General features: G+C 41.3%; 1 protein-coding gene and 1 pseudogene across 3 annotated transcripts in view; both read right to left on the bottom strand.

Moving 5' to 3' along the window:
- Positions 1 to 835: 835 nt before the first annotated feature.
- Positions 836 to 13,995, bottom strand: part of LIN9 (lin-9 DREAM MuvB core complex component) — a 79,371-nt gene continuing 66,211 nt past the window's right edge. For all 3 annotated transcript variants that reach the window (XM_059145834.1, XM_059145832.1, XM_059145833.1), the window contains 4 exons: positions 5,840 to 5,965; positions 3,027 to 3,206; positions 2,776 to 2,873; positions 836 to 2,287 (listed from right to left, as the gene is read on the bottom strand). In XM_059145834.1, coding sequence (XP_059001817.1) covers positions 2,182 to 2,287; positions 2,776 to 2,873; positions 3,027 to 3,206; positions 5,840 to 5,965 — 510 coding nt within the window. In that variant the 3' untranslated portion in view covers positions 836 to 2,181. The remainder of the gene's footprint in view (positions 2,288 to 2,775; positions 2,874 to 3,026; positions 3,207 to 5,839; positions 5,966 to 13,995) is intronic.
- On the bottom strand, positions 6,725 to 10,711 carry LOC131814666 (ATP synthase subunit g, mitochondrial-like; annotated as a pseudogene).

The following is a 13,995-nucleotide window of genomic DNA, read 5'->3' as shown; positions in this document are numbered from 1 at the left end:
ACAGTGGGGGCTCAATCCCATGACCTCTGCTAAAGGCAGAGGCTTTACCCTACTGAGCCACCCAGGCGCCCCGATAAATATACACTTTAAATGTACCTCTCCATAGCACATCCCGAAGAATAATGCTTCTAATGATTTCTTTAAAACCCACAAATATTTTTCAATGAATTTTTCAGATAAAGAAAAATTTCTTCTCTACTTCATTTCCTTTAACCTAGATCTATTAGATTACTCTTTATGGTGCAATTTAAAAGCACTTTTTTATTGATCAAAATTGTATTTTTTAGATGAGTTGGAGATAGTCTTAAAAATTTTTATGAACTAAAAAAAAAGGTGTTTTTTTTTTTTTAAGATTTTATTTATTTATCTGAGAGAGAGATAGAGATCACAAGTAGGCAGAGCAGCAGGCAGAGAGGGGGAAAGCAGGCTCCCAGCCGAGCAGAGAGCCCGACGCCAGGCTCGATCCCAGGACCCCGAGACCACAACCTGAGTCGAAGACAGGGGCCTAACCCACCGAGCCACCCAGGCACCCCCCCCCCAAATTTTTTTTAATAAACTATTAACATTAACTGAAACACACAAGTTGAGAAATAATATTTAATGATATCCCACTAAAATACAGCTATTAAATATGTAATACATTAAAGCTGCATAAAATATGTTTTCATTGATGTTTATGAATTTATTCTGCCGTTTGTACCTGAAAAGTAATTAAAATTTTAAATTACAAAAAATATATATATATATAGTTCAGTGGAAATTACAGTTCCTTAGAACTTCAAATAGAAGGAATACTCATCAAGTTGTATTAATTAAATGAGAATGGTAGACAATATTACTTTTCATAGAGCAATTTATTTAGAATTACAAATATTAAGAATAAAGGATTTATGCATTTCTTAATTAACATAACAGTTTAGCTAAATATAAACTCTGCACTAAAGTTCTGCAGTGGCACAATACCAACAAAGAATATGGAAGCATTTTTAAACTATACAAAAATTTCAAATGGAAAATAATCTCGTTTTAGTTTTATTATACATTAACATATAAAAAGTCCCATTTAATGAGACATCTAAAGGAATCAAAGCCACGTCTACAGCTCTATCTTAAACTCCAAATCTGAAAACAATTTTATTATATTTTGACTTTATAATATTCTATATTAAAACAAAGAAAATCCCAAATACACACTTTTTACAAGATTAACATTTTAGGTAGGGTTTTTCCTTTAAAAAACCAAAAAAACCACCAAAAAACCCCACAACCAAATACAAACCTTTTTTTCTGCATTTCACAGCACTGGTTATTATATCTGTTTTCCTTATAAAATCTTTTGACTTTATAAATTGTGTATGGTTGGATTTTAACCAGTTATCTGGTTCAAAAGTTGTGCAAATAAACAAAATATGAAAATAGTGTGTTATCAGTCTTTTTAAATAAGTCTCATAACAATAGCATTTTTTTGCCCTGAATTGACGGGAAAAGTCAGGCCAAATCTACTTGCTGAAATGTAGCATTTTGCAAGTAATTTACTTTTTTCCTGCTCCTTCATTTTCTTTCAACAAACAACAAAGGTTTCTTTTATAAATTATGATAAATTAAAATACTTATTATTATAAAATGATCTCTAGAGCCATGTCACCCTGCAGGTGTCCATCTCGCATACTTGTCAAGGCCGCAGCTCCGTGGCTGTTCCGGTGGCTTCCTGAAACCTGACCTCCCGCCTCCCCGTGGCCCTCTCTTCCAGAAGCCTGGCAGGGTGAGGAGCTGAGGGCCCGTGCCGCAGCCCTCTGGTCGCAGTTCCAAGCAGGAGGCCCGTGTCTGCTTGCGCCTGCCCAGGGGAGCAACTGTCTGCGCATGTTGGCGGAATTCATGCACGTTGAAAAAAGGGTCAGCACACTCTTCCGTGACAGCGTCTTTTGTTCAGACAGTTTCGGTTGAAAAATCCTTGCCGATAAACGCGTAACATAAGTGATGCTACTGCAGCAGAATAATAAGGAGAAAAATAAATAGAATGCTGGTCAGCAGTGCTGGTTCAAGAAGCACGACGGTATGTTCCAGTGCCTTCGCTGGAGATGCAAAGTTCCCTTGTTTTCCAGCACATGGGTCATTTGGTGTTGGAAGCCGAGGGGAACGGACCGCAGTGTCCTGTGCGGCTGGAGCAGGGAAGACTGCTCCTCAGTCCCTGTTGGTGTCATTGGCGGCAAAGGCGTGCAGGTTTCCCATTTGGCTCAGGCCACTCTGAATGTGTGCAACATGGATTTCGACATTATTCTGAAAGCAACTGAAGAAGAAACACGGTTACATCCCTTATTTCATGATGTTAGGGAAATACTTGTTAAAAAACGAAGAGCTGAATTTTAGTCCAAAAAGCCACTAAGATCAAGCCTCGAGGAAGGAAGGAAGCTCCGCCACCACACCAGCTACACCCGCCCCCCCAGCTGCGGTTGTCATGGGAAGGGCTGCTGGAGGGGGCAAAGGAGCCGTGGGGGTGCCAGCGAGAGTCTGTCTCTCCGGGGAAACCCTACTCAGGGGAAATGCCACACCAACCCCAAACCCGAACACTGGGCGTCTCGAGTTCCTTCACATAAACCAAGTCCATGGGAAACGTCTACTCCATCAATAGGCAGGACATAACTGAAAAGCTCTTTGGGAATCTATTTACGGCATAAAAATTATATGAATGCTTCACAAATAGGCATAATTCTTAAAACCTGTACTGGAAATCCCCATGGACTTAGAAAAATGACTGAGGTGCATTTAACAAATTACCTGATATTGGAAGCATCTATCGTACTCTTGATATCATTTAATGAATCTGTAAGGGATTTGAACTCAAAGGAATTCAGGTCTCCTCCTTCTGCCAGACACTGAGGGAAAAAATAATTCAAAATTTAACTGAATTCTAGCCCAAACTCAGACACAAAATACCGACACGATCTGTGTATTTTAACTGCTTAGCCACAAATGAGCGTGTTTGTGTAGGTGTCAAAACGAAGAGAATGGTGTTCTCTGAGATGTACCTTAATTTGTAATAAAATAGAAGTGAGCCTGGAGATTAAGTCTGTCAGATTTTCATTCTCAACACAGGGTTGCCCAGTGGAGGAGTTGGCATGCCGGACAATCTCCTGGGCTTCTTCCTCACACCTCCGCCTCATATCCGTGGGCTGGTCTGCAGGCTGCAGGCCCTGGTCTGGAGCGAGCTGGAAACAGAGGAGTCGAATGTGAGATGTAGGCTCATCAGGCCAGATGATTTCTGTGGGGTCCTGTCGTGTTTTCAGAGGCAGAGGTTTATGAAACTAGCCTTTATAATGAAAATGGGCCTCACTCCTACTTAAGAAATGTTTCTTCTCAAACGGTTTTCTTTTCTGGATTTTATATTTTAAGCAACTTTTAATTCTGATATAATTTCAAACTGCTAAAAAGAAATAGAACAAATAATTCCTGGAAATCTTTTTTTTTTTTTTTTAAAGATTTTATTATTTGCCAGAGAGAGACACAGTGAGAGAAGGAACACAACCAGGGGGAGTGGGAAAGGGAGAAGCAGGCTTCCCGCTGAGCTGGGAGCCTGATGCAGGACTCAATCCCAGGAGGCCTAGATCATGATCTGAGCCGAAAGCGGACAATTAATGACTGAGCCACCCAGGCGCCCCTCCTGAAAACCTTGTACCCAGATTCACTATCTGTTTCTGGTTTATTCTGAGTATGATCACTTATCCGGAAGCCCAAGCTGTCCCAGATCTAGTCAGTGGGAATCACGGTTCAGCCAGTCTCTTGAACATGCTCCCGTAAGCTGGGGGGCACAGTGAGACAGTCTGGGCTCTGGAATCGGTCTCTTTTTCAAGAAGCCCTGCTTCCTTTGATTGGACAGCACCATTTGGAAACCATAGTCAGGTGCTGGGGTGCTCGCTGCTGTCGGGGTGTGCAGAAGGGCTCTCTCAGCCTGCATGCATGTACATACACAAACACACACCTGCATCTATGTCGTAAAAATAAACTGAAGCACAAAGTCAGACCGATTGTCCTATTTTAACCCAACAGCATGGGGTTCGCTGTAGTCTCCCTGTCTTCGTAACTGTCTTCTCCGGAGGTAAGAGGACAGGCCTCCTTGATTGGCGATACCCAGGTGTCCCATATGCTTTTATTTTGAAATCAATATTGTAGGCGCATCTGGGTGGCTCAGTTGCTTAAGCAACTGCCTTCAGCTCAGGTCATGATCCTGGAGTCCTGGGATTGAGTCCCACATCGGGCTCCCTGCTCAGCAGAGAATCTGCTCTCCCTCTGACCTCTTCACTCTCACACACACTCTCACTCTCTCAAATAAATAAATAAATTTTTAAGATTTTATTTATTTATTTGACAGACAGAGACCACGAGTAGGCAGAGAGGCAGAGGGGGGGGGGAAGCAGGCTCCCCGCTGAGCAGAGAGCCCGATGTGGGGCTCGATCCCAGGACCCTGAGATCATGACCCGAGCCGAAGGCAGAGGCCGAATCCACTGAACCACCCAGGAGCCCCAATAAATAAAATTAAAAAAAAAATCAGTATCATAGGGATGCCTGGGGGACTCAGTTGGTGAAGCGTCTGCCTTCGGCTCAGGTCTTGATCTCAGGGTCTTGGGATCGAGCCCCACGCTAGGATCCCTGCTAATGGGGGAGTCTGCTTGAGATCCTCTCTCTAACTCTGCCCTCTGCCCCTACTTTCTCTCTCAAATCAGTCAACCAATCAATCTATCCTTAAAAAGTAAAGCAAATCAACACTGTACTTCCCCAAGAGCTTTCTGAAAATCAAGTTGTTTTACTTCATGGGGAAATGAGCCTATCACAAAAGGCCCTGTGGTACATACTGCAATTACACGAGACTGATGGGCCACCCACTCGTGTACGTGTCCTCAGCTTTGTTACGTGCTGTCTTGGACTGCTTGAAGGTTTGCCTCTCTTGTGGGTCAGCTGCTAGTCTGAAGGGAGAAAGCTATCCACTAGGGCAACACCTACTGCTATGTAGGTGACAACTACCGGGAAAATAAAAATAAAGGATGATAGATGGCCCCAGAAATGAGCAGAATATTCTCAGAGCATAGTCACAGGCAACCACAGTGCATTTGCCTCAGCTCCAGGCAGATGGATCAACAACATGGTCTATGGCAGAACTTCGGGACTCAACTAGGAGGCTAGTGTCAGAAAGAGCCAACCATTGGAGAACCTCGTGTCACAAATGGAGGCGGCTCACAGGAAACATAAAACCTCTGAAAATACAAGTGCTGGAGCACCCTAAACTCATCTCAGTCATGTAATTCTTACCTGGTAAGAAAATCAACTGAGGTGAAACTACTGAACTGTCTTCATATATATAATTTTATATAGATGATGACAATTCACAAATAACTCCATGTTCTGCATATTTGAAGTTCAAGAATCCATAGTTCTAATGTAAAGTTTAAAGAAGGAGGAAAAAATATTGTGTACACAGCCTGATAACTTTGTGAGAAAAAGCATGTACACACACACATATATATACACACAAGATTAAGGGGGAAATAAACCAAATAGAGCATTTGGGATTGTGGGATTAAGAGTTGAAGAGTAATCATTTTTCTTAAATTTTTTTCAAAAGCTATACCTTTGTAATTGAAACAAACGTTAACAGAATTGAGAGCTCTCTGTAAAACACTCTTCGGAACGAGTAAAAATATATGTAAAATATGGTTCTGCTAAAGGACCCAATAGAGATGTTGGCTTTGTTTGAATTTTCTAGCATGTCAAGGTAACAGTATTTAGCTTCCAGCAGAAGAGTAGGGGGAGTGCAGGCCCTCAGGGGAAGTGTCTGCACCTCGCCTACCTCATAGCAGTACTGCTGAACCTTATGCAAAACTTTGTTGAGGTCCTTATTGAGCTGCTCAAGCTCCAGAACGATGGTTGCATATCTCCGCTGAAACTCGATGCCGATGGGCATGGAATAGGATTTCTGCAAGGAAAAAAAAATCAGATTTTTAAAAAAGAGTTATTTTAGGGGCGCCTGGGTGGCTCAGTGGGTTAAAGCCTCAGGTCATGATCCCAAGGTCCTGGGATCAAGCCCCCCATTGGGCTCTCTGCTCAGCAGGGAGTCTGCTTCCCCCTTTCTCTCTGCCTGCCTCTCTGCCTACTTGTAATCTCCATCTGTCAAATAAATAAATAAAATCTTAAATAAATAAATAAGAGCTAATTTACTTATTTATGCGCTTATTTATTTATGTATTTATTTATTTACTTATTTTTTAAAGATTTTATTTATTTATTTGACAGATCACAAGTAGGCAGAGAGGCAGGCAGGAAGAGAGAGGAGGAAGCAGGCTCTCCACGGAGCAGAGAGCCTGATGCAGGGCTCGATCCCAGGACCCTGGGATCATGACCTGAGCCGAAGGCAGAGGCTTCAATGCACTGAGCCACCCAGGCGCCCCAAGAGTTATTTTAAAAATTGTTATTTATTTATTTGGAAGAGAGAGAGAGAGGGAGAGCATGAGTAGGGGTGGGGGAGAAGCAGACTTCCCTACTGAGCAAGGAGCCTGATGTGGGGCTCGATCCCAGGACTTTGGGATTCTGAGCTGAGCCGAAGGCAGACGCTTAACTGACTGAGCCACCCAGGTGCCCCCAAAATCAGTTTTTTAAGATTTTATTTATTTATTTGACAGACAGAGATCACAAGTAGGCAGAGAAGCAGGCAGAGAGAGAGGAGGAAGCAGGCTCTCTGCTCGGCAGGGAGCCTGCTTCCTCCTCTCTCTCTGCCTGCCTCTCTGTCTGCTTGTGATCTCTGTCAAATAAATAAATAAAATCTTTAAAAAAAAAAAAAGTTCTAAAAAAGTTAAACATTTACACCTACCATATGATCCAAGAGAAATGAAAATATTTGTCCATGCAAAGACTTGTACATGAATGTTCAATTTTCTTTGTAATAGCTAAAAAATGTAAACAATTCAAATGTCCTTCAACAGGGCAATGGATAAACAGATTGTGGTATATCCACACAAGGTGGTACTGCTCAGCCATAAGAACAAACTACAGGGGCCCCTGAGTGGCTCAGTGGGTTAAATCCTCTGCCTTCAGCTCAGGTCATGATCCCAGGCTCCTGGGATTGAGCCCCGCATCGGCTCTCTGCTCGGTGGGGAGCCTCCCCTCCTCTCTCTCTGCCTGCCTCTCTCCCTGCTTGTGATCTCTGTCAAGTAAATAAATAAAATCTTAAAAAAAAAAAGGAACAAACTACAGTATGTTGCATGAACCGTGGAACACACAACTCTGTCGATGAATCGAAATCGTTACACCAAATGAGAGATGCCAGGCCAAAAAAGCATATATACTGTTTGATTCCACTTATGTACAATTCTAGAAAATGCAAACTAGTCGGTGAGGACAGAAGGTAGATGAACGGTTGCCTGGAGGCTGGAGTAGAGGGAAGGATGGATTGTAAAGGGCTTGGAGAAATCTGGTCAGGAGTGGAGAAGACAGAAATACTTGTAACCTAGTATCTGGCGATGGTTTCATGGGTGTATATGTATATATGGGCAAATACATATATGTGACCAAACCATACATTTTAAAAAGATACAGTTCACTGTACACCAGTTATACCCCCAATGAAGGGGTAGTCATGGGAAAACTCCATGACAGATCAACAGAACAGTGCTAACCCTTCAGAAGCCCCTGTGCATCACCTTACAATCCCTTCTCTCTTCCCTCCAAGGCAACCTTACTAAGATCAAGCCTCATGGTATGACTTCTGAAATTTATTTAAAATGCAATTATAGGGGTGCCTGGATGGCTCAGTGGGTTAAAGCCTCTGCCTTCGGCTCGGGTCATGATCCCAGGGTGCTGGGATCAAGCCCCACGTTGGGCTCTCTGCTCGGCGGGGGGCCTGCTTCCCCCCACTCTCTCTCTGCCTGCCTCTCTGCCTACCTGTGATCTCTGTCTGTCAAATAAATAAATCAAATCTTAAAAAAAAATAAAATGCAATTATACAGTATATACTTTTGTTCTTAGCTTCTTTCAATTAACATTGTGAAATTCACCCATCCAGTTGTGCACACCCCCAGTCAGTTCCCCTCACTGTGGTATAGTGTTCCTTTGTAGCAATATCATCTATCCAGCCATCCTATTGGTTCCATCTATTTCATGGGCAACAGGGCTGCAACTGGTTCTTGGCCAACAGGAATAGTGCTGCTATGACACTCTGTACTTACGTACCCACATGTGTAGCTTTAGTAGACAGAACCAGAGTTCCCCAAAGGGACGGAATAAGAATGTTCTGGCTGGGGCGCCTGGGGGACGCAGTCAGTGAGGCATCCGATTCCTGGTTTCAGCTCAGGTCATGATCTTGGGATGGCAAGATCAAGCCCCACATCAGGCTCCATGCTCAGCACAGAGATAGCTTGGGATTCTCTCTCTCTTCCTCTGCCCCTCCCCAACTCCCTCTCCGAAATAAACAAAGTCTTTACAAAAAAAGTTCTGGCTGCTTCACATATTTTCCAATCTTTGATTTTTTTTTTTTTTTTTGACACATTACCTTATTTTACTCAAATACCAGTCTGATCACACACAGTCCAAGAACACTCAAATAATAAGGCACATATAAACAGATGTTAAAGATTGGTCTTCAAATATTCTGCCCAATGATGCCATGCTTGCCTATGATCTCACCGACATAAAACCACATCCATACCTTGGTGGTCTCCAAGCCATTCAGCAGAGCTTCAACAACTGTAAGCTGTTCGAAGCTACCAGTTTGAGCATTCCTGACTATTTTTTTCAAGCTCTGATAGCTCTAGGCACCAGGGATCTCAACAGGGGTTGGAGGAAGCAGCTCAACCTTGGCATAGCACCAAAATGTGGCCAACTAAGGCTATGAGTAAGTCATAGCAGTGTTCACCAACTCTAGGGCCTTCTCCACAGGTTACAGACAAACTGGGCCAATCTCTGATATTTTAAGTGTTTGAATAGGAGCCACTTGAGAGAATGTGAGTGATATTTCTTTGTGGTATTAATCCGCATTTTCTCTATTACCCACGAGGCTGGGTACCTTATCAAAAATTTTTTGTACATCTGAATATCCTTTTTTTTTTTTTTAAAGATTTTATTTATTTGAGAGAGACTGAGTGAGCAAGTGGGGGAGGAGCAAAGGGAGATGAAGACTCTCCACTGAGCAGGGAACCTGACACGGGGTTCGATCCCAGGACTCCAGGATCACGGCCTGAGTCAAAGGCAGACACCCAACTGACTGAGCCACCCAGACACCCCTGCCTATCTTTTTCTTATTGACTTACAGTTCTTTATATATTCTGAAGGCAAGCTTTTGATCAATTACATGTGCTTTAAGCATTTCTTTCCATTCTGCGGTTTGCCTTTTATTTTCTCGTAGTTGTATCTTTTGATGAACAGAGATTTATAATTTTAATGTAGTTCAATGTATTAATCTTTTCCTTTATGGTTACTGTGTTTTATACTCCATTTGTCTCACTTAAAGAGTTCTTACCACCAAGGTTTTTGTTTTTTTGTTTTTTTTTTTACCCCAAGGTCTTAAATTCTCCTACATTATCTTTTAGAAGCTTTATATTTTGCCTTTCACATTTAGATCTAAAATACCAATCATTCCGGGGGGGTTGGGGGACACCTGGCTCTCAGTTGGTAAAGCACGCAACTCTTGACCTCAAGATTATGAGTTTGAACCTCATGTTCGGTGGAGACATTACTAAAAAAAAATGAACTCTTAAAAAAAAAAATAGGGGTGCCTGGGTGGCTCAGATGTTTGGGTGTCTGCCTTCCGCTCAGGTCATTATCTCAGGGTCCTGGGACCGAGTCCCGCATCAGGGTCCTGGACCGAATCCCGCATCAGGCTCCCTGCTCAGCAGGAAGCCTGCTTCCCCCTCTCTCACTGCCTGCCTCTGCCTACTTGTGATCTTTCTCTCTGTCAAATAAATAAATAAAAGCTTTAAAAGAAAATAAAAATATATAAAACCAGTAATTTTTCAGTGAGGTAGGGGGTCGGGATCCCACGCCCACCATACTGTTATCCATTGACTCAGTACCATTTCAAAAACCTTTCTTTCCTCATTACTCTGCAGAACCACCTTTGTCATAGAGCAAATGTCTATTCCTGGATACTTCTGAAATCTCATTTTCTAACTACTTATTACTAATACATGGAAATATAACTACTTTTATTAAAAACCAATCTTTAGCAACTTCGCTAAACTAATTCTTATAATTTATCTGCAGATTCTTTTAGATTTTCTGGGTACACAACCACATCATCTGTGGTTCACATCATCTATGGTTCACATCATCTGTGAATAAAACAAACTGGTCTTATTTCTTCCTTTCCAATATTTATAGATTTTTTTCCTTTATTACACTGGCTAGAATCTCCAATATGCTATGAAATAGCAATTGTGATTATAGGCTTCCATATGTCATTTTCATTTTGAAAAAGAAAGGGTTTTTTTGTTTATTATTTTTAAAAAGTCAGCTCTATGTCCAATAGGGGCTCAAACTCAGAACCGTGACAGTGAGAGTCACATACTCTACAGGCTGAACCAGTCGCATGCCCCTCAAGAGAAAATCTGTAACACTTCACTAGTAAGTATAACATTTGCTGTAAGTGTTTTGGTATATAGTGTCAGATTATGGGATCTTAATCTTTATTTTATTTTATTTTATTTATTTATTTGACAGATCACAAGTGGGCAAAGAGGCAGGCAGAGGCAGAGAGAGGGGGAAGCAGGCTCCGCACTGAGCAGAGAGCCCGATGCGGGGCTCGATCCCAAGACCCCGGGACCATGACCAGAACCGAAGGCAGAGGCTTTAACCCACTGAGCCACCCAGGTGCCCCAAGGGATCTTAATCTTAACTATTCCTAGTTTGGTAAGAATATTTATTTTTCCACCAGGAAGGGATGCTTAATTATGTAAGATGGTTTTTCTTCATTTATCGAGATGTTCTTGTGGATTCTCTTTACTCTCTTAAGTTGATAAATGATACTTAAAAAATTTTTTTTAAAGATTTTATTTGTTTGACAGACAGAGATCACAAGTAGACAGAGGAGGAAGCAGGCTTCCTGCTGAGCAGAGAGCCTGATGTGGGGCTCGATCCCAGGACCCTGATAACAAGACCTGAGCCGAAGGCAGAGGTTCAACCCACTGAGCCACCCAGGCACCACATACACTTAAATCTTTTTAAATTAATAAATGACTATCTTCAAGAGTCTTTTATCTATCTATCTATCTATTTATCTATTATTTATTTAGAGAGTGAGAAAGCACATGTGAGCGGGGGATAGAGGGAAAGAGAGAGAGGGAATCTCTAGCAGGCTCTGTGCTCAGTGCAGAGTCCAAGCCAGGGCTATAGCCCATGACCTGAGCCAAAATCAAAGTTAGCCATTCAACCAAGTAACTGAGCCACCCAGTTGCCCCTAATCCTTTTTCTTATCAACTTCTAAGCTTATTCATACTGTGATCAGAGAACATATTCTGGAGAAGTCTAATCAATCTGACATTTGTTGAAATTTTATTTAGGGACAGCATACAATTAAATTTTATAAATAATCTATGTGAGCTTGAAAATAATACGTATCCTGCAGGTGGTAGGTATGTCAATGGGATCAAGTTTGTTAACTGTGTTTTTGAAATCTATATCCTTAGCAGTTTTTTTAAGTAACATTGATTTTTTAAACTTTTATTTTTAAAACATTTTTTATTACATCTATTTGATTTTTTTTTTTTTAAGGAAGCTCTATGCCCAAAATGGGGCTTAAACTCATGACCTCAAGATTAAGAGTCAGCCAGTAAGATTAAGCCCCTCCTTATTAGATTTTTTTGACTAGGTGTTTTATCTATATAGTGGAAATGTCTTTTTCCTTTGAATTTTGCCAATTTTTGCTTTATGAATTTGGAAGCCATTATTATGTACATATAACTTTGAAATTATTTTGAAATGATACCTTTCATCATTAAGAAGCACACTTCTTCATATCCAATAATATCTGTTGCCCTGAATTTTACTGTCTGGTACTACTATAGCTATCAGACCTTCTATTGCTAGTTTAATATTTGGCACTGCATTCCTTTTCATACATTTAAAATTTTTTTATTTTCAGGATCCTTTAATATTAAATGTATCTCTTGCATGCATCATAGAGTTGGGCTTTTGCTTTTCATTCAGTTTGGCAATCTTTGCCTTTTATTCAGAAGATTTGGTCCACTTATATTTAATATTATTACTGATATATTTAGATTTAAATTGACCATCTTACTATTTCCATTCTATTTGTCCCTGTTTGGTATTATTATTATTTGTTCTTGCCTTTGTCTTTTTAAAGATTGATTGAATATTTTTATTGTTCCATTTCCCTACCCATCTCACCCTGATTAGTTTGGTAGTTATGTATCTTTTACTATTATTTTAACAGGTGCCTCAGAAATTAAAATATACATCCTTGATTTATCATGTCTATATGTACACCACCCAAAATAGGCAATTGTTGGACTGTTTTTCTTTTTTTTAAATAGTTTATTTATTTATTTGACAGACAGAGATCACAAGTAGGTAGAGAGGCAGGCAGAGAGAGGGGGGAAAGCAGGTTCCCTGCTGAGCAGAGAGCCCAATGTGGGGCTCAATCCCAGGACCCTACTAAGATCATGACCTGAGCCAAAGGCAGAGGCTTAACTCACTGAGACACTTAGGTGCCCCTGGATTGTATTTTTATTTATTATTATTTTAATAATTTTTAAAAATTTTATTTATTTATTTGACAGAGAGGGAGAGATCACAAGTAGGCAGAGCAGCAGGCAGAGAGAGAGGAGGAAGCAGGCTCCCCACTGAGCAGAGAGCCCAGTGCGGGGCTTGATCCCAGGACCCTGGGATCATGACCTGAGCTGAAGGCAGAGGTTCAACCCACTGAGCCACCCAGGTGGTCCTGGATTGTATTTTTAATTCTTTATATTTTAAATGTCATGAAGTATGATTTTATATAGTATCACTCAGATCAATACACAGTTATCCTTTTTCTCTTCATTCCTTCCAAAACTTCAAGTTTTTTCTTCCTTATTTATTTATTTGAGAGAAAGTGAGAGAGTGAGAGAGAGAGAGAGAGAGAGAGAGCGAGCTAGCTTTAGCTGAGGGAGGCGTTCCGGGAGGGAGAAACAGACTCCCCACTGAGCAGGAAGTCTGACCTGGGATTTAATCCCAGAACACTGGGATCATGACCTGAGCCCAAGGCAGACACTCAACTGACTGGTCTCCCAGGAACCCCTCAAGTTTTTTCTTTTGCTTGAACAAAAACTTTATTTCCTTTAACTATAGGTATTCTTGAAAAAACTCTATAAATTTATCTTCAAATAGTCCTTATATTACTTTACCTTGAAATTGAATACAGAAAACTAGGTTGGTAATAATTTTGTTTCAGCCCTATGAAGATGTTATTCCATTTTCTGTTCTCTCTGTGGAGAAGTCAGATGTCAAACAAATTCCTGCCCAGTACACATCTGGTTCTGGGAACTTTATTTTTTTATTTATTGTAATTTATTTATTTAAGTAATCTCTACATCCAACGTGGATCTCAAACACATGACCCCATGATCAAAAATCGGACACCGGGGGGCGCCTGGGTGGCTCAGTGGATTGGGCCACTGCCTTAGGCTCGGGTCATGATCTCAGTTTCCTGGGATCGAGCCCCGCATCGGGCTCTTTGCTCAGCGGGAGCCTGCTTCTCTCTCTCTCTGCCTGACTCTCCGCCTACTTGTGATTTCTCTCTCTCTGTCAAATAAATAATAAATAAAAAATCTTTAAAAAAAAAAAAAATCGGACACCGGGGGGCTCAATCAGTTAAGTGCCTGCCTTTGGCTCAGGGTCATGATCCTAGGGTCCTGCTTAGCGGGAGACTGCTTCTCCTTCTGACTGCTCTACCTGTTCTACCTGGAGCTCTCCATGCTCCTGCTCTCTCTCTGACAAATAAATAAATAAAATCTTAAAAGG

This window comes from Mustela lutreola, chromosome 14 (genome assembly GCF_030435805.1).
Source record: "Mustela lutreola isolate mMusLut2 chromosome 14, mMusLut2.pri, whole genome shotgun sequence".
NCBI lineage: Eukaryota > Metazoa > Chordata > Mammalia > Carnivora > Mustelidae > Mustela > Mustela lutreola.
This window is presented reverse-complemented; position numbering and strand designations above follow the sequence as displayed.